Raw genomic sequence first — 26,869 nt, forward strand, 5'->3', positions numbered from 1 at the left:
TGGCGTACGGTGATACCCTTTTCATTGGCTAATCAGGGCTATATGCAAATTAACTGCCAACTAAGATTGGCAGTTAACTGCCAACTAAGATTGGCAGTTAACTGCCAACAAGATGGCGGCTAATTTGCATATGTAGGCACAATGCAGGGAGTCGAAAGGGAAAGCAGGAAGAAGCTCCCTGCCACTGACAGTGATCTGAAACCCAGGGGGGAGCTAAGAGCTGGGGGGCAGGGCAAAGGCCGCCCTGGGGCCATGATCGGAGAATCAGGCGCCTTTGCCGCCCTGGCCAGTGATAGCAGGAAGTAGGGGTGGAGCCAGCGATGGGAGCTGGGCACGGTCGAAGCTGGCAGTCCCAGGAGCTAGGGGTCCCTTGCCTGGGCCTAAAGCGAAGCCCACGATCGCGGCGCCCCCCGCTGCCACTGCAGGTCCCCGCTGCCCGGGCCGGACGCCTAGGCCAGAGGCGTTAGGCCTGGGCAGGGGCGGAGCCTGCAACCGCGGGGAGCTGGGGGTCCCCTGCCCAGGCCTGACACCTCTGCTGGAGGCCTCAGGCCTGGTCAAGGGGCCGATCCGGTGATTGGTGATCAGAGGGTGATGAGGGTCAACTCCTCTGGCTGAGGCATCAGGCCTGGGTGGGGGGCGGAGCTGGCGATTGGGGGGATATGATGGTCCCCTTGCCCAGGCCTGAAGCCTGGGTCAGAGGCGTCAGGCTTGGGCGGGGGTGGAGCAAGCGATCAGAGGGAGATGGGGGTCCCCTGCCCAGGCATGATTCCTAGACCAGAGGCATCAGGCCTGGGCGGGGGCCAGAGCCAGTGATCGGGGGAGATGGGGATCCTCTGTCCAAGCCTGACACCTCTGGCGGAGGCGTCAGGCCTGGGCAAGGGGCCGATCAGGTGATCGGAGGGTGATGGGGGTCAACGCCTGAGGGCTTCCAGTATGTGAGGCGGGGCAGGCTGGGCTGAGGGACACTCTCCCCCCCCCCACACACCCAGTGAACGAATTTCGTGCACCGGGCCCCTAGTATAATTATAATAATTTAATATCATAGCATATTATGCATGGTGCTGGATAACTGAATCCATTTATTTTAAATCAAAATTTCATTGGTTTATTTTTAAAATTTCTCTTATTTCTTCTCTTAAGATCTACCTATTCATTCACTCATTCACTCATTCACTTATTCATTCAACAAACATTTACTGATCTTTCCCCCCGCTGTGCTACAAGTTATGCTAGGCCCTGGAGTTATCAGATGTATAGGTCCCTGTCTTTAAAACACTTCAGTTTAATTGGAAAAACTGATTTTCAGATAAAGATGTGAATCAGATTGGAGTTAGAGGTATATGAAACATTGTAAAAAATTCAGGTTGCAGTAGGTGAGCCTTTGAGGAACTGGGTTTCTTTGAGAAGTCTGAGACATAATACAAGCTCTCCATATGGGGAAATGTAGGAAGGATTCTTCTCACAGAGGGAATAGCCTGTGTAAAGATGTAATTGCTTCTTGAAATAGCATGGTGTTTACACCATTTGGCTATGACTGGAAGTCTTATTAGAGGGAGATAATGACAGTAGATGAATAAGGGCAAACTGGGGCCAGATTGTGACAGTGCTTATGTGCTAAGTAATTTGGAATTTATCCTTTAGGTCATAGGGAGCCATTGATGGTGTTTAGTTGGTAAAGTGCTATTATTAGATTTGACAACAGCATGGAAAATGAAAGACCCTGGAAGGCCAATCAATTTAGAGGCTGCTAAAATATTTTAGGAGAAAATACTTGAAGTGATTACAGCGGAGGGAATGCGGATGAAGTTTTATGTTCAATAGGTATTTAGCAGAATAAATAAGAGATCTGTAAACTTGAAATAGAGAATCATTAGTGGTTGAGTTGCAAATATCAAGTGAAATATTTATATTACTATCTACTTAGAGAGGGGAAAAACTCTATTTTGATTACATTAATTTCATATATATTTGTACTTTTTTTAAAGAACAAAAAATACAAATAATAATCATAGCTACGAGATCATTTTTAAAAGCTCTGTTTTGATGAGCGATGCATTGATTTTAACAAAAGGGTCAGCACAAAAGGAATTCTAAAGATGTTTAAACACTTCCTCTTGTCTCTTTTCCTAAAGAGCATTCAGAACACCTGAGAGTTTACCTTAGAAAGATGGCACAGGAGTGGATCTGTCCTCTTCCCCTTTCTCTTGAGCTATAAAATATGTCCAATGAGACTTGGAAATTTCACAGTGTTCTTCAGATTTAAATGTTTAGTTTAAAAATTGTTATATGTTTTTATAAAAAACAGAATGATTCTAAACACAATGAGTCTAAGTAATAATATTCTTCTTGTGGATCTATGTACTTGGGATTGGTTTCTTACCACTCCCAAACCACAACCCTGCTCACAGAATTTTAGGCTTCGAATTTGGATAAGAACTAATAAACCTTTGGTGGAGTTCAGATTTTTAAGTAAAAAGAAATTTTCATATTGGAGAAAGCAATCCCTTAGGATCTTAAAGAAAGCTTGGGGAACCTGAGGATAAGGTGGGTTTGGGTGGGATCTGTTGCTAAATAGCTATTTCACCCTGAAAATGATATGTAACTTCCCTAGCTCCTATTGTATCATCTATAGAAATAAGAGTGTTGGAAAAGGAGACATCAAAGGAGAATTCTAGAATGATAATTGTAAGTTAGACGAATCGCCAGCTCTCAGAAATTTTGCCAAACCCCAAAGTGTTCTGGTTTATCTTCAATTTAAGCCTGAGAAAGGTTGAGAATACAGTATGTAATAATCAAATGCTTGTTCACTCAGCCTTGATTAGAAGCTCAAATTGCCAACCAAATGCTCATTTCTCTGAGTAGTATTGCAAGAATTATTCACATCTTTTACTGTTGAACCCTTGTGAACTGATCATATCTATGAGAGGAGAAAAACTATCTTCTTGAGTATTACATTATATTAGGTGCTTCACTAGTACACATTCTCTCTCTCTCTCTCTCTCTCTCTCTCTCTCTCTCTCTCTCTTTCTCTCTCTCTTTCTCTCTCTTGGCTTTCAGTGGAAATTTCCTTAGTCTGCTACTGAGAATCCAAGAACTGAAACCATCCTCTTATAAACTAATACTTTTATTAGAAGCCTACTGTGTTCAAGAAACCTTGTTTGATGCAATACATGCTATTTTAGTCATTCCGTCAGGGAATACTGTACTATAATGACCATTAAAGCCATTTTGCAACAAGGAAGTAGGTTTAAAGAGATGAAGTAATTTCTCCAAAGTCAAATAGCTGGTAATCAGGAGAATCAGAATTTGTACCAACAAAGACCTAAGTGGTTTCAAAGCCTGCTTTCTTTCCGTTCTCCATACAGGCTCCTTGCTTTTAAACAGATAATGAAAATGTGTTGCCCACTTGTTATAGTTTCTATCAACAGTTACAGCATAAATGCAAAATTGTACCCAAAAGGTTTATCCATGCCTGAATATCATCAATTGATTTTAGTAGTAGACCATAAATAAATTACGAAACATACAGAAACAAACAAAAATGTAAGCCACCATAACATAATTATTATGTAAGAAAACACTTATCTCATCAAATAAAAATATTTTTTGATGTTTATTTGAGTGAGTGAAGAAAACAATAATGATGCTTAAAAACAGACACCCAGCTTCAGTGGGACAGTTGGATGTTACAGTTTGCTATTCCAAATTAACTACATCTCCTGCCCATGCAAACCTTTTAAAGCTTATTTAGAGATTTATGTCACAGAATTTCTGAAATTTGAACACAGTAAAGATTTTTTTGTGATTGATTTTATGCATTTCAAAAAATATTGCTTTCTCTAAATGAAATGTCTATAAAATAGGCTAGAAATATATCTTGAGAGAAATGTCAGTAATAACTCTACACATCTACCTTAACTTAGAGATTCTATTTTCCATTTAATGAAAAGAAAATTAAATAGCAGAAAATTCTATTTAGGCCACAATTTCATTCTGTTTGCTTGTATCAAAGTACATAAATTCAGATTTAGCATTCTCCACTTTCTGTTACTTTTGCCATTGAACTTGAGATATCTTTTAGATGTAGTTAGTTTCTTGAAAAATAACTGAAAATACTGTGTAAATAGTAATAAAAGAGAGAGCTAAGAAAAAGGTATCTTTGATCTTGAGCTTTAAAATCTGTTTTAGTAATTTTTTTTTTTTTTTTGGAATACTCTGTATCACTGAATGACTTAACCTAGTGTTAAATCAGTTAGCCATGTACATGTTTTATCCAGCCTACTTGAAAAATATACTAATAACTGCTAATTCCTTTGAAGAGTAATGGTTGCAAGTGATTCTAAATTATAGTTTATCACTGAATCATCTTTTATTTTATGGACAAATTGTTTAAAATTCCATGCAGTTATGTTAACTATGGCTCTTTAATTGTTTCTATACCCTTAGACCTGCAGATCCTCATATTTAAGTGTCAGTATTGAAGTATGTGTATGTTGTGAGGGGGAAGTTCTGTGTTTGGATTTAAAAATCCAAATCATAACCCATGCAGTTATTGCCTACATTATGTTGGAAAAGGAATCCAGACTCAGCATGTTACTGATGAAATAGCGTAAGCCATATTTAAAGGGTTTTGTTCTGAGTGGGGGAAAAACACTTACTTAAAAAGACAAAGGGAGTATTTTGTACCCATATCTTCTGAAATTAATGGTTGTTGCAATTGGCTGTTTAGAACATTTAAGTATCTACTGAAGCCCACCAAAAACAAACAAACAAACAAACAAAAAAAACGTGGAGGAGATCTAATAAATGCCACCCTCTAATTTTACAATATTATAGAGTGTTTCTTTCTTGGTTAGATGTTACATTTTAGTACTTTTCAAAAAAATATTCTAGCATTCATAGTCCATTACCAACAGTAGACTTCACAGGCTATTTTATGCCAACAGTGCTGCTGTGCTGCTGTTTACAATACAGTAAAAGTTAATGGGAGGGAGCAAAATACAATTCAGTTTCTATAGAAATGTCCCTGAACCAGTAAAATAAATTTAAATTAACTGCCATTTCTAAAAAGTCTTGGAATTTCAGTGCCAATCATGTCTTTAATTGTGTCCCTTGAATAAGACATGCTACTTTAAACTGTGCACATGTTTAAATAGATTATTCTGCAAATGCCATATATGTTCCATATACTTTTTTTCAATAGTGAAATTTTAAGTATTACCCTAGAATGAGTTTTCAGCCACTTTCAACAACCTTATCTATTCAAAATATGACACCGTAGGGCAGTGATGGTGAACCTTTTGAGCTCGGCGTACCAGCATTTTGAAAAAACCTAATTAACTCTGGTGCCTTGTCACATATAGAAATTTTTTGATATTTGCAACCATAGTAAAACAAAGACTTATATTTTTGATATTTATTTTATATATTTAAATGCCATTTAACAAAAAAATATCAACCAAAAAAATGAGTTCGCGTGTCACCTCTGACACGCGTGTCATAGGTTCGCCATCACTGCATGGCATAGGGCATTGGTAGATTTGGCTTTGGTCCAGTTTACTCTCTAACTTAGCCTTTGACACACTACTCTTCCACATTTTATCCATAGATTAGGACTTCTAATCAGTCAGTGATTTTCTAATATATCTCTGAGGGGTGGGTTGAGGTTGGAGCTGGGGCAGAAGAGGACTATTCTGCATAGTCCCACACTTACCCTTTCTCATTCCTGGTGTTACCTACAACACATTTGAAAATGCTTATCATATGTTTCAATCTCCTCGTTTTTATTCTAGAAGCATATTTATAATTGTAGAAATGTGAGAAAACCAGATACTAAATCCATGTAAATGGATCTATTCTTCTATATCTTCTGTATATTCTTCTGTATATCTTCCCCAAAGGCAAAGTACTTTTCCAAGGCTGCAGCTTTCATTAGACTACCTCACAAACACTTCCCTAATGCACATGTATGTGGAATATCATAACATATTCAGTATTGAGGGTCACCTCTGCAAACACATTTCCAAATGTCTCGGACTCACTAGCAGAAAGGCCCAGAAAGTTTTAAAGCAACAGAATTATGCCTTTACCAAATACATGTTGCTTTCTTTACCTCAGAGACTGGGGAGCAGTGTCATTGAGAGAGGCTGTTTATAGGAACAGTCTATTTTTCAAAATAAATGTACTATAATTTGCATTGTCTGCTTTATAAATCCTCACATTCATTAACAGGAATATTCTTTAGGTGTTAAATATTCAAATAGCCTATTTGAATTTTATTATGAATAATTTAAAACTATGTATGTGAGGGAAGCTAGAGGACTGAATTGTATTAAACCAATATCCCTAATCTATACAGAGAGAACACATTATTTGATGTGACAAGGCAGACAAAAGGAGGCAAGAAATTAGAAAAGGATGCCTTCAGCCTATTAATAATGGCTTTAATATAAAGAAGAATCCTAAATAATTTATAAATTTTGTCTTCATATGTTAAATTCATTTTTAAAAGTTATTTTAAACACATTTAAATGTCCCAACATGAATTACAGCATGAGGGAGGGACATATGACTATTGTTTGGACACTTTATCAGCATGAGTATTCCAAATGCAGCCTCATTTAATAGACTCCCAGGCAGGATCAGCTCAGACCTGCTCTGCATGGTAACTTATGCTGCATGGAAGAACTTTATTTTTCCTCCCCTTCAAAGTCTCATTGGTGGATGAACTTTATGAAAGATTATGAAATATTTACTGGAAAATATAATTTTTGAACATTTCATAATAGTACTTGGAAATCTTGACTATCCTTACTATTCCTACCATTTCTTGATGCTTTTATTCATCCTGAAAAAGAATTTTGGACACAGTGACCTGAAATTTTATTTGTAGCACTGTCACCATTAAGTGGGGTTGCATTAAAGAGTAGGCAGGAGAAATGTTCTTGGAGGCACATGTTTAAATGGAACATTTTGTAGCCTGTTATAGATGGTTCAGAGGAAATAATTATTTAAAATAAAATATTCTGCAAATAACACTGGAGGGGATGCATAATTACTGGCAAAGAAATAATTCTGTTGGCCCTACATTTACATAAAGCACACTGATTTATGATGGAGTATATGCAGCTGAAGCTACAGGCTCAGCAGTCATTCTCTGGAAATTAGTACACTGAGGCCACTTTCCTACCTACCCACTCTGCTTTGTTACTCTTCATAAAATAGAAACCATTATTCACCCACCCCCTGACCACTGACATGAAACTCCCACTTTCCTTGCCATGTTAAACCACTTCTTTCATCATCCCATTTTATCATCGTTTCCCAGCCTGCACTGTTTTTGTAGTCTTTGTTTAATCTCACCTCATTTTATCAATGCTAATTGGTTTTCTTTGTTTCCTTTCTGTTTTCATGCTCTGCTCTTTTAATTCACATTCTAGCATCTCTACAAATCTTGCTTTATATTATCCTTCTAGAACAGCGGTTCTCAACCTGTGGGTCACGACCCCTTCGGTGGTCAAACGACCCTTTCACAGGGGTCGCCTAAGACCATCGGAAAACACATATATAATTACACATTGTTTTTGTGATTAATAACTATGCTTTAATTATGTTCAATTTGTAACAATGAAATTGGGGGTCACCACAATATGAGGAACTGTATTAAAGGGTGGCAGCATTAGGATGGTTGAGAACCACTGTTCTAGAAAGATATTTGAGAAAATTGTTAATATCAAGGTCTCTCAAAACAGAGGATTCATGAGCATCCTGACCCTTTTCCCTGAAGCCAGGTGTTTTAGTAAGGTTATATAGTTTGCACTATATCGCCTAGGAAATGGGTATCATTGATGGATTTTGACCAGAGAAGAAATATGTGAGATGAAAAACAAATTGGAAATCTTAATTGGAGGGAGTTCTAGCTATCCCATATTTGCCTCCTTTCCATGCTAGAAGGCTGAAAATGTGGACTATATCACTAGGCTCTTTCACCTGGCCTCAAGCTGGATTTAATCTATGGAAAACATTAGCAGGAGATGAGATGGTGGATGAAGGAAAAAGTCAGAATATTTATTCATCCACTTTCCTCCATGTACAACCACAGGAGGTTAGTACTGGCTGAGTTCCTCCAACAAATGGTATCTGCTCTTGGTGGCTGGCTCGTTTTCTTGAACTGCAGCTTTCACCAGCTTCTGGTAACAGACCTGGGATAAAACAAGTCACCTAGTCAGGCCCAAACCTCTGTAAATAATTAAGAGAAAAATAATATGACCAATTGTTGTACCTAAGACTATCTTGTTCAGTTAAATTATATTACATTACCATTTAATAATGTATTATCTGTTTAATATAGGATCCTTGACCAATATAAAAGATATTGAAAGAGATTAAAAACTAATGAGAAAAGTTAAAATAATCTATCATAAAAGGCCTGTGGTCCTGATGCTGTAACTCTCGCGGGCAGGGACTTGTGGCTTGCATGGTGAGGCATGGCTTGTGCATGGCTGGCGGGGCTGGCAGGGCTGGTGGGGCGGAGGCGGGGCCCATGGCTCAAGCAGTGGAGGCAGGGCCTGTGGCTCACGCAGGGCTGGTCTGGGGTCCTGGCAGCACAGCGAGTCTGGGTCTCGCATGATTTCGCGTGCTGGACCTCTAGTTTTGTAATATTTCGGGTGGGAGGGAATATGTGCTTTTTAATGACACCAACAAAAAAAATAAAAAGGAAGAGTCTTAAAATATATTTTTTTAAAAAGATGGTAAGATTTAATGTTTTATTTTATACTACTGCCCTGGTGCACGAAATTCATGCACGGGGGTGGGGGTGTCCCTCAGCCAGGCCTGCACCCACTCCAATCTGGGACCCCTCGAAGGATGTCCTGCTGCTGGTTTACAGGGATCAGGCCTAAACCAGCAGTTGGACATCCCTCTCACAATCCAGGACTGCTGGCTCCTAACCACTCACCTGACTTCCTGCCTGCCTGATTGCCCCTAACCACTCTGCCTGCTGGCCTGCTCACCCCTAACTGCCCCCCCTGCCAGCCTGCTTGCCCCAACTGCCCCCCCTGCTGGCCTGCTCACCCCCATTCCCCCCCCCCCCAATGTCCTGATCACCTCCAACTGATCCCCACTGATGGTCTGCTTACCCCCAACAGCCCCGCCCTCCATCAGCCTGATCACCCACAACTGCCGGGTGATGCTAGAATGTTAATTAAAAGAGCACTCTTGGCCTCTAACCGCCTCTGCCTTGACCCCGCCACCATGGCTTTGTCCAGAAGAATGTCTGGAAGATCTCCTGGAAGGTCTCCCAGTCTAATTAGCATATTACCCTTTTATTAGTATAGATGCTTGTTAATTTTAAAGTTTTAGGAGATTAAATTTTCAATCCTAGTAGGTTGTACAGTGAGGACAGGTTGACCTTAAGGATCATTGGATCATGCAAGTATTTCTTTCTAATAAAATACATAAATTCTTTATAATTAAAAAAAAAATAGTATTGGGCTATTGCTCTATTTTTTAAATCCTCAACCAAGGATATGTTTATTGATATTTTTAGAGTGACGAGAGAGAGAGAGAGAGAGAGAGAGAGAGAGAGAGAGAGAGAGAGAGAGAGAGACGAGAGTGACACATCAATGTGAGAGAGAAAACTCCATCCATTGCCTTGCTTTCCAACCATGATTGGAGCTGCAAGCCAGGTATGTGTCCTTACTGGGAATCAAACCCGCAACCTTGTGGTATACCAGACAACACTCCAACCAACTGAGTCACTTGGTACATTTTGTTCTTAAGTATTTAAACTAAATTATTTTTAAATATAAAATTGAAATATTTTATTTGGAAATATACTTCTTTAGCATGATAAATGCTATCAAAAAGGAAAAGAAACACGCATTGTAATAAAGTATCTTTAGCTGTGAAGCAACAGTTAAGCCGAATGCAGATTCTGCATTTCTCCCTTTTCTATTTGTCGTAATTACTAGGAACCTTAGCAGAAGAGCATCTGACATGTCTAAGAGGGAAAATCCAGACAAAGGAAGCTTTTTTTGATTTTTATTTTGTCAAATATCAACTCCTTTCTTCTGATAGAGATAGCCAATGGCAGCCTAGTGCTTGAGTGGAATGTTGGAAAAAGGACAGTAAATGATGCTGTTATACAGAATAGAAACCTACCTACAGAAAGTAGCTTTAAAATACGCTTTAAATATATAATAACTACCTCTTAAACTGCAGCCCCCATAATAGTTCTGTTACTTCTGTGTGTGTGTATTATTTTTGTCTGTATGTCTACTGAATACCTATAAATGAAACGTTTCCTAATTTTTTCACATCTCTTTTTTTATGAAGCAAAGACAATCTTATGTACAATAAGTGGGAATATTGTTTTTCTTTTAAAAGGGATAGCCATTGTCATTTTGAGAGAACATCAACTACTTTGTTTATAAACCCATTATCTTATTATCAGTAAGTTAGTTAAATGTTCTTCTCATGTCATAACACTTCCCATATATACTTTGTTAGTTCTAATAACTGCCAAATTGCATTGCAATACATCTTTCTTGTTGCTCTTTTACTTATATATGTGTATATATGTAATATTTATACATATATGTATTATATATGTAGGTATTATATGTATATTGTTACATATACACAGATACCTAACACAGGCATACATATATACATATATATCAATAAGTAAAGAGACAAAAAAATAACTTTATTTCTTCATTCTGAAACGGGAAAGTTTCTTGTACCAAGATATATGATGCTTTGGCTCAGGACATCTCATTTACTCTCAATGTGGATTGAATTCTTCATATGTCTATGGAAAGCACAGATTCATTTATTTATACTGATAATCTAGCAGTTGGTATATAGTAATTTTTTCACAGAAGCTTAAGCAGATAGTCAATTACTCTTGTGAAGAGATTTAGGTCCTAAATAGGGAATGGAATCATACTGCCAAGTTCTGAGCTGAACTCCTAAAAAGGTAATATGTAAACATTTTTGATTGTTTTGATTTCTTTTGTGTGTTTTTTAAATTTTTGTTGGCATTAGTGGTGATATTAAAGGAAGTTGTCACCATCTCTCAGGCAGTAGTTTGTGGAGACAGTATAATATCCTATCTAATAAAAGAGTAATATGCAAATTAACCATCACTCCACTACAAAGATGGTGGCGCCCATAGCAGCTGGGCAGGAAGCTGGTGGCGTCAGCCTGGCAACATGAGTCCAGCAGGCAAATGGGGCTGCAGGCAGCACCCAGCAGGGCCTGCTGGGAGGTTGCCATGGTGACCCACCAACAGGCAAGCGGGGCCCACAGGCAGCACCCAGCAGGGCCTGCTCACCCATCCTGTGGTGTAGAGCAGGCAGGCCCAGCAGAGAGCAGAGAATGATGGGGAGTGGGCCCAAGCCATCAGTAGCACATCCCCTGAGGGCTCCTGACTTGGAGAGGGTTCAGGTCAGGCTGAGGGACCTCCCTGCCTCCCCTCTGCCCCCCGAGCATGAATTTCATGCACTGGGCCTCTATTTAAATATATGAGACTAGATTTCTTGTTAACATAAGCTGGCGTTTTTACTGTGTTCTTGTTTATTCTAGAAGGAACACTTTGGTGGTTGAGTTAGATGCTGTTTGAGAAATTAGCATGTTTGCCAAATGAGCAGTCCTGCAGTGGCCTTATAAAGCTCCAACAGATAATCCTATTCTTTATTACTAATATTAAACAAGGATTCAAATAAAACAGATGGTAACTTTTGGCAAAGGGACTGATTTTCTTCACTTTCACCCGACTTTACTGCATGCTCTGCACATTCACCTATGTGTCATCCTTCTGAAACTGAGATGTGGGGTTTATATCCAAGTTCCTTGTCTTTCAAAACCAAAGAATGGATTCGAAGACAAAATTGGTTAAGGGAAGCAAAGTTTATTGAGAGAAGCCAGTCCTGAAAAAGGTGCAGCTGAGGTCCCAGGAAAGTAAAAAGTAGGCTAGTTTCCAGAGCTTCTGTTCCATGTTGCAACTAGCTGGGTGTAGTTCAGTATCAAAGCTAATTAAAGGCTTAGTCCATGTATGGAGTCCCACATGGCCATAGCCACATGGGCGCAGGAGAGCACATCCACTGGAACCTAGCCTGCCGGAATGAGAGAGAAAAAAAGAGCGTGCTTTTTTGACTAAGGGTAGATACATGCCCTGCTCACTTCTGATTGGCCCTTTCAAAGAATTCTGCCTTAGCAACATTCTTGGGATTGGTTATATACCCCACTGTCTTGTGATTAGTTATCTGAAACCTGCATGTCATAGTCATATCCATACATTTTAAAGCTTATGTCTCCCATGCATCCTTCTTTCCCTGCCCAGTTGGGTCTAGTTCTAGGTCACTTTGTGTTTTTCTCAGAACAGAACATAGTCAGCAGGCTGTACCCTGCCCGCATCTGCAGCTTTCCACTTCCTAGCCCCCATGGTCCCATCCCTCTCTACCTAGCCTCTTCTTCTATCTCCTCACTTCTTCTAAAATAAGAATTTAATTTACAAACTCCATAAATTAATATTGATTATCTGATAAGAGAGGGTTTCTGGTGGGTGATCATTACAAGTTTAGAGGTAATAACCTTGCCCAGTGCTTATATTGTCCCATGTCTAAATATTATACCCAGTGCAATTGCAATCCAGTAATTGAATAGAATGATTTTTACATGGAGTTTATTACATTAATCCCATTGCTTTATGAACTTATATTTGCTTGCTAAGGCTACCAGAATGAAGTACCAGAAACGGGGTGGCTGAAACAGTGGTGTCAGAGCCAGCAGGAGCACTGCTCAGTACTTCTCTGAGTTGTTCTCAGTCCAGGTATTCTCAATTCTTCCCAACTACACCTGGGCTGGTTCTTCCTCGAACCCTCCTCACTATACTATCTGTTGGGAACTTAGTCCAAGTTCCTCCTATATCCCCTGTTCACTAGTTATAGGTGTTGGGTCCCAGCCCCTCTGCCTTGTGGTGGACCTCCTCGGATGCAGAAGCCAGAGGCCATATAGCCATCAGACAAGACAGTTCTTCACTGCAAAGTCCATACAGGCAGGCAACCAGACACCAGCTGGTGAATACATATCTTTCTCACATAGCAGCATTAATCTCTGTAACGACAGCTATTATCTGAGCAGCTGCATGCTGCCCCCTAGACTTGCCACCTCACATCATAGTGGTACTTAAGCTCTCTGGCTCAGCAGCTTCTCCTGCCTCCCCTGCCTAGCACACTGGCTGGTTAACGTGGTAGCTATATCTGAGCTCTCTGTGAGCTCAGCCTTCCATCGTAGCAGTATCAGCTCTCAGCTCTCAGCTCTCCTCTCTCCTGCACACATAGGAGCTACATTCTCTGTGCCTACTGCCTCTGCTTTCCTGAGCTCTCTCTAGCCTCTGCTCTGCCCAGCTGCTCTCTCTCTAGCAGACTAGCTGGTCAGTAACGTATATCACTCCAGAGACAAAGAAGGCTAGTTATCAAGGTGGTATCAATCATATTTTGGCTACAGAAGGGCACAGTGCACCATGTGTCCTTACATCCATTCATGGTATCTTGGCCTTGGGCACCCGGATAAGCTCATGTTCAGAGTGACCTTGGTCATTCTGGTGTATTGACAATAGGGCTTCTGTGCTCCCATTGGCCTTGACTATCCGGGACCCTGGTGTGGTTCCCACAAATGGAAATTTATTTCCTCACAGTTCTAAAGGCTGGAGTCCAAAATGAAGATACTGGCAGGTTTATTTTCCACTGAGGCCTTTCCTTGGCTTGCTATGTCCTCATGTGGCCTTTTCTCTGTATGTGCACAGCCCTGGTGTCTCCCTCTTGTAAGGATACCAGTCATATTAGATGAGAACCTCACTCTTATGACCTCACTTAACCTGTTACTTTTAAAAGGCCCTGTATCCAAATACCGTCATGATGGGGTATAGGACTTCCACATATGCATTTTGTGGGGAGGCAATTCATCTCGAACCACAGTTTACCCGAATGGGTTGGCTTTCTTAAAGGCAACACTAGTCAGTAAAGTGGCAAAGCACTCAGCAGCCAGAGAATCTCATTTAGATTTAAATACCAGCATCTTCATTTACTAGTCATTTTCCCTTCCCTCTGTTGTCAAATTACTTAAGTTTTTCCAGATTTCAGCTTTCCCATCTGCAAATTCTACTATTGCACAATAGAGTTGTGGTACTAAATACAATGAGGTGTATAAAATGGTTATTCTACTGTAGGGTTTCTCAACTGCAGAACTATAGATATCTGGGCTTGATATTTTTTTTTCTTTGGGACTGGAATTGTCTCTCCCATTGTTGAGAACATCTGGCCTACTTCCTGGCACCCAAGTGCTTATTAAACGTGAACTGTAGTTACTAAGTATTTAAAAGACTCTGGTATTTTTGAGATGCTAATAGGCAAATTCTTACAATAACCACTTTTTGGAAAAGAAGTCAGTGGAATCTCTGGTGAACTGAGAATTTTTAAAGTAATGATTAACTTTTTGGACCCATATTTAATGTAATGTTGCAATTGCTTCTTCGTATCTAAGGAAATATGAATTGAATGTTTCTGAGACTTTCAACTTTTTCTGGAAATTTTTATTTTATTTTGAAAATTTCCGAACATATACAGAAGTTGAAAGATTGTTCTAATGATCACCCATCACCAAGATTCATCCTATTGTTCACATTTGCCACATTTGTTTTATCTTCCCAAAAGAATTTATACAGCCAAAGGGGGAAAGTGGGAATAGTTTGTATAAATAACTCAAACATGATTTATGCTGGTAATGTCCTCCTCTTCATCTTTCTGTCCAATCCCACTTATCATTTTAGTGATGGGCTCCCTGTGTATAGGACTACATAGATAATTTAGTCTGAGTATTTGTATCGTATGTGCACATCTAGATTCTTCTGAGTTTTTACATATTTTATATGCATAATATCTGTTCTAAGTTGAATTTCTGGCCAGAACCTACTTATTGGTAATAGTCAATGGCTTAATTTGTCACCTATTTGGGAGAGTCTCATTTTATTTCTTTTATTTCTGTTTTTTCTAAGTCATAGTGAAGTCTCTGATTACATTTGTCCCATCAGAATAAAAATAACAAATCAGTAGATTTAAAATTTCTACTTCCAGATAACAATATAAATTAATTCAACATTTTAAATGTAAGGCCTGTGAAACACCCAACATTTATGTTATAAATTTTGATAGCTTTCAGTTGCGACTGAGTGAGACAGATGTCAAACATACTCAGTCATTAAAATTAATTTATAAAAATGTACCTATTACTTGATTTACAGTATCATTTTTAATTAGTAAACATTTTCTCAGAGTTTCTAAAATTAGACAAAAATGAATACTGATGAATATATTGGCATGTGTGTGCAATTTGGGAATTTCTTTTTTTATTATTTAATCTCCAACCACCAAAAAATTTATTATATCTTATTTACCTGATAGGACCCTGGAATTGCTTAAAAGAAAAATGCATATCTGTAATGCTCATTCTAGTGTTTACATTTAAACCCAGTCCTATAATGAGGTATAATTATAAAACAATTTTAACCTGCAACTAAACAATTTTATGGCTGTTAAATCTGCATAATACATTGTTATCCGTCACACTTATTTTTCTCCATTTCTATCCCATCTCATTTTGCAAGTAAAAATACTTATAAAACCTCAGTGACTAAAATGGTTTATGGTAGTCTTATTGTCACTCTATCTGTAGGTAGATAGAAATTTCATCCTGGATATATAATTTAGTCAATTTAAATGTGGGAGAGAGCAGTACAATGACCTGTAGATTTAAGGATTTAAGTTAGAATTAGCTGGATATATACAGTGTTTAAATGTTGGATGTTACTTGTTTCTGGCGAAGCAGCCATTATTTGTGAGCAGGATTGCATTCATTTTCTTCCCAGTGGTTGAACCAAGCTAAATCTGAGCAAAGCACACTGCTGTGCCAGATCCTGCGTTCTCTTAACCGGTAATAAAGAACCTCGCCAGCCTGACAGGTTGTCACAGCAATTATTCACATGGAGTTCTGTAGCAGTTGTGTCTGTCAGCCCATGTAGTATTGAATATTTTAACTGGCAGTCTTCCAAGACTGAACATTAATCTTACCATCTCCTATTACAGTCCCTAATCAAGACATTCCAGGGGTGATTGCACTAACATTGTTTGAAGACTACATCTACTGGACTGATGGGAAAACCAAGTCACTCAGCCGTGCCCATAAAACCTCGGGAGCAGACAGACTCTCACTGATTAACTCATGGCATGCCATCACAGATATCCAGGTGTATCATTCTTATAGACAACCTGATGGTAATTATTCTTTCCATGATTTCCATAAATGCATCAACATCTTTTAGTAACATTCCATTTTTGTTTCCTCCAAGGTTAAGTGTAAATTTATTTTTGAGAAATATTGTGAGATTTTATTATTTAGCATAATTGTATAGAATGAATTCAGTTGATATAAAGCACTACTGTTAAGGAATATGATTGGAAGCTCAATAATAGTACAAACAGTTATTGATTTGTTGAATTATATTAAGCAGAAATGACAATAATACAAGTAGTTGAAGAAATAGACACTAAATTCTTGAAATAATTTATTTACAAAATAGTTACAGGATTCTTAGTTTCTGGAATGCTGGGTAAAATAAATTATATTTAAGTAGCTCAAGGATTGTAAAAATGAGAAATAGACTGTTTCTTAAGCATATATCTAATGGGAATTCTATCAGTTGTTATTAAAAAAAGTATTGATTATGTTGCTTAACATACAAAATTGGTCTAATAAACAAAGTGACTACACTGTTAGTTATAGATCATTATTACATTGTTTTATTTTACATTAATATTTCTAAACATATGTATGTCTTCATCCAAAATGCTTCTAGTCTCTGCTGTTGTTTTTTTCTGAGGGACAATGATTTTTTCTACTAAAATGCTTGTTTTTTGTGGAAATGCATTCTAAATTATTTAATGATAAAATTAATGCCATTGGACAACAATAGAATTTGTAACAAAATAAAATTATGTTTATAACCACTGTGTTCTTCATTACAAAATTCTATTCAATTTCAAATTATGAAGCTTAACTGTCTTATTTCAAATATTATATTATATTATTGGTCTTGATTATCCTGTTTTCTTGTTGTTTCTGTCTCATTTGTAGTCTCCAAACATCTCTGTATGATAAATAATGGAGGTTGCAGTCATCTCTGCCTTTTGGCCCCTGGAAGGACTCATTCCTGTGCATGTCCCACCAACTTCTATCTTGCAGTTGATAATAGGACTTGCTTATCCAACTGCACAGCCAGTCAGGTGAGTGGAGGTCTTGAAATCAATTCATAGGATGTATGGGCAAGCTGTTATAAAGGCTTTACCTGAATTTTTATTCGTGTAAATACTTTTCAAAACATCATTTCTTTTTTGTTTTGCATAACATTAGCTAATCATTCCATACATCATAGATAGAGTTACAGAGTAAAGAAAAAGCAATTACAATATAACTTTTCAAATCATGAATGGGCATAGCAGAATCATCTGAGGAGATGTGATGTATTTAGGGAAAGCAAGGTCATTGAGGCATAGGATGAAAACCAAGTTATGTGCAGCTTAAACAAACAAACAAGACTCTTAGATGATCTCCTCTGTATCACCCTCTCCACCCCTCTCCCGTTCCTCAGTTGATGTAATATGGAAAAAAGGAATTGTGTCAAAAATGATTTATAGATTTTTTCAAATTAAAAGATTATATGATCTAAATATTTTTTTATGAAAACTTTTTTTCTTCAAAATGTTATCATGGGCAGTTAGTATATCCCAGAATTAAAATTTTCATCAATGCTTAATGATAGATGCATTGACTTGATTTTATTATTTAAAATTTTGGGCAATAGTCATATGACTATAAAATTTGGTTTTGTTATATTTGAGTCAGTATCTTGTTTCAGATAAAAATTCTCAAAGAAACTGTCGTGTGTGTGTGTGTGTTATTTTTATTGATTTCAGAGAGGAAGGGAGAAGGAGATAGAAACATCAATAATGAGAGAGAATCATTAATTGTATGCCTCCTGAACTCCCCACACTGCGGGTGGAGCCCACAACCCAGGCATTTGCTCTGACTGGAAATTGGACCTTGGCCTCCTGGTTAATAGGTCGGCACTCAACCACTGAGCCACCCTGGCTGGGCTGTAATTTGTTTTTTTGTTTGTTTTTTAATGACTAATTTGGCCTGGCCAGCGTGATCTATGTTTTTGACTAGACATCAAAACCTCCTGATGGCAGTCCACACGATTGCATGCTTCCTCAAGTATATGCCAGGTGCACTGGAGGGCAAGGGTAATAACACTGATTATGCACCAGAAACTTTTCCAACTTAATCTTCATAACAGCCGCCTGCACAAACCACCAGTCCTATTTAAAAGAAGACAAGACTGAGGCACCAAGAAGTTAAGTAACAAACCCTACATAATCCAGCCAATTTAAAGCAAAGTCAGGGTTACATTCACTAGAGGGCTGCTTTCAGAGACTGTGCCTTTATCACACTGCCTCCCTGGAAGAGGCTCCATCTCTTCCCCTTTGCACAGTTCTTTAATGTATGATGCTCATAGTCACAGCTGGAGAGGCAGGTTGAGCTTGTCTTAGCCTCTCTATTTCAAAAACAAGCACACACTGAAAGAAATTCACTCTCTTCCATGATGTTACCGCTGGAACTGGAAAACCAACTAATTCAAATCAGAAAAATTTAATAATTAAGTTACTCTTTCAAAAAAATATTATAATAGTATATATATATATATATATATATATATATATATATATATATATATTTCAGAGAGGAATGGAGAAAAATAGAGAGATAGAAACATCAATGATGAGAATGAATCATTGATTGGTTGCCTCCTGCATGCCCCCCACTGCGGGGGATCGAGCCCGTAACCCGGGCATGTGCCTTTGGCCGGAATGGAACCTGGGACCCTTTAGTCTGCAGGCCGACACTCTATCCACTGAGCCAAACAGGAAAGGGCTTTATTTATTTTTTTAAGAAAAAGTTAATGGACATCAGCTAATATAATCCTTAGTGGTTATCCTTATAAGCCTTGTGGTTTATGTAGCCATTTTTTCTCTGATTCTTTCAAAAAAAGTCAGTTTATAGAAACAAATTTTAATCAGGTAGACATTAAAATGAAGTAAGTAATCTAAGTATTTATGAATCAGATATAAATGTTGCAGTTTGAATTTATCTTATTAGGAAATTTTGATTTGTTATCATCTAGTGATTGCAACCAATAATATATGCCCCCAAATGATATTGTGTTTTAAAAAAATAAAGTATGTAAATCACACCAATCACACCAATCACACCAATAAGAATTTTTTTATAATTGAAAATAAACGTAAGAAAATCTGTATAAAGATTAAACCAATTTTATAGCAATAACAACTTCAAATATTAAATTTAAGTCATTTAGATTGAAAATAAAAAGTAATTTAAAATGGCTTTACTTATCTTTTAAGTAAAGATAAGTTTGTTTTTAAAATATTTTTTTATTTATTTTAGAAAGGAAGGAAGAGAGAGAGAGATAGAAACATCAATGATAAGAATCATTGATCAGCCGCCTCCTGCATTCCCCCCACTGGGGATCAAACTCACAACTCAGGTATGAAGCCTTGATCGGAATCGAACCCAAGACCCTTCAGACTGTAGGCTGACGTTCTATCCACTGAGGCAAATCAGTTAGGGCGAGACTTTTCCTGTTTTAACTGAACTTCACCTCTGGTATATGTGGGATTTGCATTTTATTCCTGTATCTGTTTAGTAAACATGTATTTAGTAGTTTATTTATAGCTTCTTTTTGTGAGTGATAATTGCAATCTGCAATTTACTTTATAAAGATATTAGTCTTGGAGAACATTTCCCATGAAGAATATTTTATATTTATATTTAGCATTAATCTTTTTGTTGTTGTTGTTAATCCTTACCCAAAGATATTTTCTCATTGATTTTTGGAGAGTAGAAGGAGAGGGAGAGACACAGAAAAGTTGATGTGAGAGAGACACATTGATTGGTTGCCTCCTGAACATGCCCCAACCCCGGCAGAATTGAGCCTGCAACCTAGGTACGTGCCCTTGACTGGAATCAAACCCAGGACCTTTCAGGTTACAGGATAATGCTCTAACCACTGAACAACCGGCTAGGGCTAGCATTAATCTTTTTAAAGTTACTGTATTTAAGTATGAAAAAAAAAATGAAGTCATGAAGCCGAGACACATCTTCCTCTGAGAGTAATCAATTAAATGTTGACTAGCATAAAATATAATGGAAGTATGTTTTACCCCAGCCTTCTCTTAACTCAAAACCTTCAATAATCTTATTAAAACTGAAATGGCATGCAAACCATAATATCATATGTAATTGCAACAGTAGATGTTTATTTAAATCAGGCATATTTTAGTGCATTTAAAAATGCGAATTTTAGATATTTTTTTTCCAAATCTTGACTGGGAAGACTTTGAATATACCCAGGAGAACTGAAATCTTCTTACTAATGTACTTTGCTATACTGAAATGACTGGAAATGTTTAATGTTCAGGGCAATTGCTTTCATACTTAACCTGATATCCCCCAGGTAATCACTATCCATAAAAGTAATATTTCCCCTCTGATAATTTATGAAAGCCACAGCAGCCATGACCAGAGACAAAGCCAACATGGAAAAATTGCTCCAATGGCCAGATTTTCCCCTGAAATAACATTGCTCTGTTGCTCTCCAGTATTGTCGCTGGAAATAATAAGAAAAAACAAATCCACCCTCTTATTTAAAAAAAAAAATAATGTAAATCTACTCTGAAGCAACCCCGTGATATCCAGACATTTGCAGCAAAGATTAACATCCAATTCTCTCTTACTTGAAGAAAGTAACAGTATTTTAAATGAACAAAACTTTTAGTGTGCTAATCCATTTTCCTTAGAGAAAATTGAACCTAGGCTATATTTTTCTATGTTGCAAATGTGTCTGGCATATAACATGCTTCAATAAATGCCACCTTGAGGAGGAGAACCAAGATGGCGGCATAGGTTAACGCCGGAGTTTGCTGCTTTGAACAACTACTTCAAAAGTGAAACTAAAAGACGGAGGGACATCACCCAGAACCACTGGAACGCTGGCTGAGTGGAAGTCCTACAACTAGGAGGAAAGAGAAACGCATACGGACACTCAGAGGAGGCGCAGTGCTGAAGTCAAATTCTGAGGTGCGGAGTGCGCGGAGCGGGCTGGCGGCGGAGGGCGCGGTTGGCATTTTCAATGGGGAGGGAGTCGCAGACTCTGAGCTCCAGATCCGGGCGAGTCTTTAGGGACCCAGACTCAAACGGGAGAAGCGGGTCTGTCTGGCTTCGGTCAGAGCGAGTGCAGCTTTCTCTCCGAGCTTTGCAGCGGGTGCTGGGACTCAGAGAGGCAGAGCCCCTGGGGACAGGACTGAGAGCTGCCATAACTGCTCTCTCTGGCCCACCCTGTTGATCCTGTGCGACCCGCCCCGCCCAAGCCCTGCACAGAGGCATTTGCCAGATAGCCTCAGGCAAACGCCAGATTAGCACCTCCCTAGAGGTCAGAAGTTCTCTCACTGCTGACACAGCTGATTCTCATAGCCACTTGGCCTGGAGGTCAAACCCTCCCTGGAATTAGCTACAACAATCAAAATTTAACTATAAGACCACGAACAAAGACCACTAGGGGGTGCATCAAGGAAGCATAACAAAATGCGGAGACAAAGAAACAGGACAAAATTGTCAATGGAAGATATAGAGTTCAGAACCACACTTTTAAGGTCTCTCAAGAACTGTTTAGAAGCCGCCGATAAACTTAATGAGATCTACAAGAAAACTAATGAGACCCTCGATGATATATTGGGGAACCAACTAGAAATTAAGCATACACTGACTGAAATAAAGAATATTATACAGACTCCCGACAGCAGAACAGAGGAGCGCAAGAATCAAGTCAATGATTTGAAATGCGAGGAAGCAAAAAACACCCAACCGGAAAAGCAAAATGAAAAAAGAATCCAAAAATGCGAGGATAGTGTAAGGAGCCTCTGGGACAGCTTCAGGCGTACCAACATCAGAATTATAGGGGTGCCAGAAGATGAGAGAGAGCAAGATATTGAAAACCTATTTGAAGAAATAATGACAGAAAACTTCCCTCACCTGGTGAAAGAAATGGACTTACAGGTCCAAGAAGCGCGGAGAACCCCAAACAAAAGGAATCCAAAGAGGACCACACCAAGATACATCATAATTAAAATGCCAAGAGCAAAAGATAAAGAGAGAATCTTAAAAACAGCAAGAGAAAGAAACTCAGTTACCTACAAGGGAATACCCATAGGACTGTCAGCTGATTTCTCAACAGAAACTTTGCAGGCCAGAAGGGAGTGGCAAGAAATATTCAAAGTGATGAACACCAAGAACCTACAACCAAGATTACTTTATCCAGCAAAGCTATCATTCAGAATTGAAGGTCAGATAAAGAGCTTCACAGATAAGGAAAAGCTAAAGGAGTTCATCACCACCAAACCAGGATTATATGAAATGCTGAAAGGTATCCTTTAAGAAGAGGAAGAGGAAGAAAAAGGTAAAGATACAAATTATGAACAACAAATATGCATCTATCAACAAGTGAATCTAAGAATCAAGTGAATAAATAATCCGATGAACAGAATGAACTGTTGATTATAATAGAATCAGGGACATAGAAAGGGAATGGACTGACTATTCTTGGGGGGGAAAGGGGTGTGGGAGATGCGGGAAGAGACTGGTCAAAAATTGTGCACCTATGGATGAGGACAGTGGGTGGGGAGTGAGGGCGGAGGGTGGGGCGGGAACTGGGAGGAGGGGAGTTCTGGGGGGGAAAAAAGAGGAACAAATGTAATAATCTGAACAATAAAGATTTAATTAAAAAAAAAATAAATGCCACCTTGCTTTTAATAACTCATGTGGGGATTACAACAGAAACACTTTAAAAGAAAATTAATAAAGTTTAGAAAAGTAACTAATATTTTTAATTTCAGAAGAGTATTGTGATGTTTTTCACTGAATTTCTATTAAAATGCAGAAGAAAAATTATAATGCTGCAACAAATATTCTAAACAGGATCTATTGCATGGTTTTTATAATTTAAAGTGAATCTTTTGATAGCTATTTCAGGTATATGTGCTCTCTGTGTGGAAAGTATGATTTTCTTTGATTTCTTTTATCAAATCAGAGTAAGACTAGAACTGAATGTTGCAAAGAAAGAGATTAGTTTGTGGTCTGAGATCACTAAGGAATGAATTGACTGAGCTTTCTTGATCTCTGTGTACATATGGCCAATAACAAAGGGAGCAATAGTCCGTACTCTGCTTCAGGGGATGAATTTCAGTTCAAATAACCTTCCTTAGAATATTAATCTGGAAATTTTCACTAGCAGCAAGTTACCCACATGCTACATAGCCTGTAGGCAAGTATTGCCATGTAACCTTTTCAACTTATTGAATGGTGTTTTAAATAATTGTAAGAGCAAGTTTTATTATAGCAGTTTTCTTCTGTTTCCATTTTTAAAAGTCAGCAGAAATACCTACTGCAGCCTTATTTTTAGATTTTTAGTTATCAAAAATCTCTCTTATTTATCCAAAAAGCTCATGTGTATTAACTAAGCATTCAACTAAACTGAACTGAAAATAACTGTATCATTCTCACCTGCTTTAAGAAGTATTCTTAAGATTTATGTAGAGCAGATATTCGTGATGACCAAAGACAGTATGTGAATGTTCAGGAAATTCCATGGAATCACAGCATAATGGAGCTGGAGAGGGTCCTTTAGATTATCTTCACCTCCTCATTTGCTGACTAAGGAACAGAGACAGAAATGTGAATCGAATTGTCCAAGATTCCTGAGAAAATACAATGCAATTAAAGTTAATCTCAATTAACTAGGTACCTCTTCCTAATAATTTTTACCCCTGTCCAGTGTTCAGCAAACTTTTTTAATAAAGGGCCAGATAATAAGTATTTCCGGCTTTCCTGGCCACATGGTCTCTGTAGCAATCAGTGAACACAGTCTGGTGCAACAGCACCCACAGACAATATGTAAACGGGTGATCTCCTCTGTGCTCAGGAAGTCCCAGGAGGCTTATCTGGACAATGTGCTTTCCTGGAAGATTATTTTGCTGCTGATTGTTGTGCATTTATTCCCTGCCATGGAATTCTCTAAACCCACCATAGTTCACATTTGCCACAAGGGATTAGGCTAGGCTGCTCTGCCCTGGTGAGTTTTTAAATACCTGTTATATATGAGTAGGATTTCAACTTCCTTACTTTCTTTTTTTAAGTTTCGCTGCAAAACTGATAAGTGTATTCCATTCTGGTGGAAATGTGACACCGTGGACGACTGTGGTGATGGATCTGATGAACCTGATGATTGTCGTGAGTACATTAGAGAATGTGGGAATTTAGAATTTAGAGCTTCTTAAATCCCTGACATGAAAACTTTAAGCTACATCTACAGAATCCCTTTCTGATACCTTTTCAAAATTATAAAGAAAGATTTTATATGTCTATATTTAAAAATACAACAAAAATTTGTTGCAATTTCTTGGGTCTATATATGTAACTACTATGTTTAGTGTGACAGCATCAGCAATTTGTTAGTTTTCTAATTTTATTCACTTATGGAATAACTACATTGCTTCATGTAATGATCAGAACAGTAACAATCAGCATGATTTTGACTTAATATATCACCAATCTGGAGACAAAAATGGGTAAGTTTTCAATGTCACTCAGTGACTGAAATCTTACCATTAACGGATACAATTTTTGCACTTTCCTGTCAGTATTAAAATACCAAAAATCTATGAAAAGTCAGATTTTTCCAATATAGCTCATTAGTTTGCAGTTAGGCAATTTAGAATGCTCTTAGTAGTTGCCTTAAAGTGACAAGCAATTAGGTATGTCTGGACATCTGACTGGGATTGGCATTTTTTTAAAGCTATCTTTGGTAACTTTGATTGTAATGAACAATCGGCCGACTTTTCCTTGATAGCCTGTACAGTTCACTCCATGGGTCATTCCAATACTGTTCTGTCAATTTGAAGATACCTGTGTAGTCAATCATTATAATTCCCTCAACATCCCAGTGGATGGTTACCATGATTTGGCCTTGACATTTCCGTTCAAGATTCTTCTTCGGCTTGCACTAAAGGAGGACAATGTGCTGTCATAGTGAAAGCTAGCTGTTTCCTTCTGCAAATTCCCCACCACATAATTACAAGGCTGTTTCAAACTCACAGTCACTAGGTAGTTACCTACACGAGCTGTATTCCATTGCTCACTTGAAGTCCTTTCACATAGCTCATTTATATGTTTGAAAGCAGCAAGTAATATATTCAATAGGAAGAAAAAATGTTACAAAAGTCATTGCTTTTCTAATATTGTTTTTATGATTCTGAAAGATCCTCTGTTCTTAGATTTATTAATATTGTTTTTATTTTTATTATGAGAGATGACATATAAAAAGTATTATCTGAATGGGATAGATATACTATTATGGCTGAGTTATTCTTTTTTTAAGTTATTGAATTAAAATAAATATCAAAGTAATAAGAAATATTGAGTACCAATTGAGGTTTACTCACTTAAAGAAAGTTATTAATTTCCCCACAATAAGGTAAACTTTCTCTCGATATAGTAAATAAAGGAAATACAACTGATTCGTGTCATTTATAGAAATAAACACACATAAATGTGTTAATTTAGTCCTCATGTGAACATAACCTTTCCCACCCAGATTCCCTTCTGGGAAATATCACCATGATGCCCTCACATAGAGTCATTAACACCAATCCTTTCCCTTCTAACATAGTTTCAGTTCCTGAACTCTACTTTAATCCAGACTAAAATTTCATGCTGCAATCAAATTGATATACAAAAGTTAACTACACATTGAGTTTAATGAGTTTTGTTCACATTTATGCACTAACAAGATTGCAGTATTTAAATACTGACAATTTATGGAAAGTCAGGCTACATGGTGAGCAAACAAAACTTTAATGTCTTTTGAAGGGAACCTAAGAGACATCTGATACCTAAAAACCTCTTATTGTTGGGGTTCATCCCCAGCAGGTCCAGGGGTTCCCATAGGTGGCCCGGGAAGAAGGAGGCCCGATGCCTTTTGGCTGCTGTACAACCCTCTGCATTGTAATTTTTAAAAATTTAAGATATCCAAAGCAGGCATTAAAAAGAAAAACCCCAAATGCTCTATTGTAACCATTTTAAGAGTAGGATTGGTGAAGCAGGGGGTCCCGTGGGGGTGAGGCCGACAGAGTCCTAACGAAGCATGCCCCACTCCAGAAACCAGGTTCAGTGATGCAGATCTAAGTTTATTGTGTAAGTGCAGCAGTATATATAACATTTTGGACCAATCAGAAGTTTACACCATCCTTAGGGCAACCAATAGTAGGAAAGATCAGGGTACTATGTAGGGGCTCTAGGGGGCTTGCTCAGGCGGGCGCTGCCACTTCCCGGTGTGCCGAGGAAGCTTGTATAGGCGGAGTGCGCTCACACCATTGCATCTGCCACTGCACTGAGATAAATCTCCTGAGCTCTTCGCACAGATTGGCACTTTCTGCTACTACCTGAGTCCTGATCTATCTCCCCAGGGAGAGCTTGCCAATCCTGCACTTTCCTGGGTTGGAAAGGCTGCAGTGGGGTTAAGGATAAGGCTCCTTGGGCCTACCTTCTCCCATGCCTCTACATTTACCTTTCCTTCCTCAGAAAAGCATGGACATACTTCTTGTATAAAACATTCTGTCTG

At 38.2% G+C, this 26,869-nt stretch overlaps 1 protein-coding gene across 2 annotated transcripts in view; it reads left to right on the plus strand.

Moving 5' to 3' along the window:
- Positions 1-26,869, plus strand: part of LRP1B (LDL receptor related protein 1B) — a 1,698,272-nt gene that overhangs the window by 1,481,684 nt on the left and 189,719 nt on the right. For both annotated transcript variants that reach the window (XM_081095916.1, XM_081095917.1), the window contains exons 61-63: positions 16,146-16,334; positions 17,194-17,342; positions 24,387-24,480. In XM_081095916.1, the coding sequence (XP_080952042.1) occupies positions 16,146-16,334; positions 17,194-17,342; positions 24,387-24,480 (432 nt within the window). The remainder of the gene's footprint in view (positions 1-16,145; positions 16,335-17,193; positions 17,343-24,386; positions 24,481-26,869) is intronic.

The sequence above is a fragment of the Myotis nattereri genome, assembly GCF_964212035.1.
Source record: "Myotis nattereri genome assembly, chromosome: 7".
Lineage (NCBI taxonomy): Eukaryota > Metazoa > Chordata > Mammalia > Chiroptera > Vespertilionidae > Myotis > Myotis nattereri.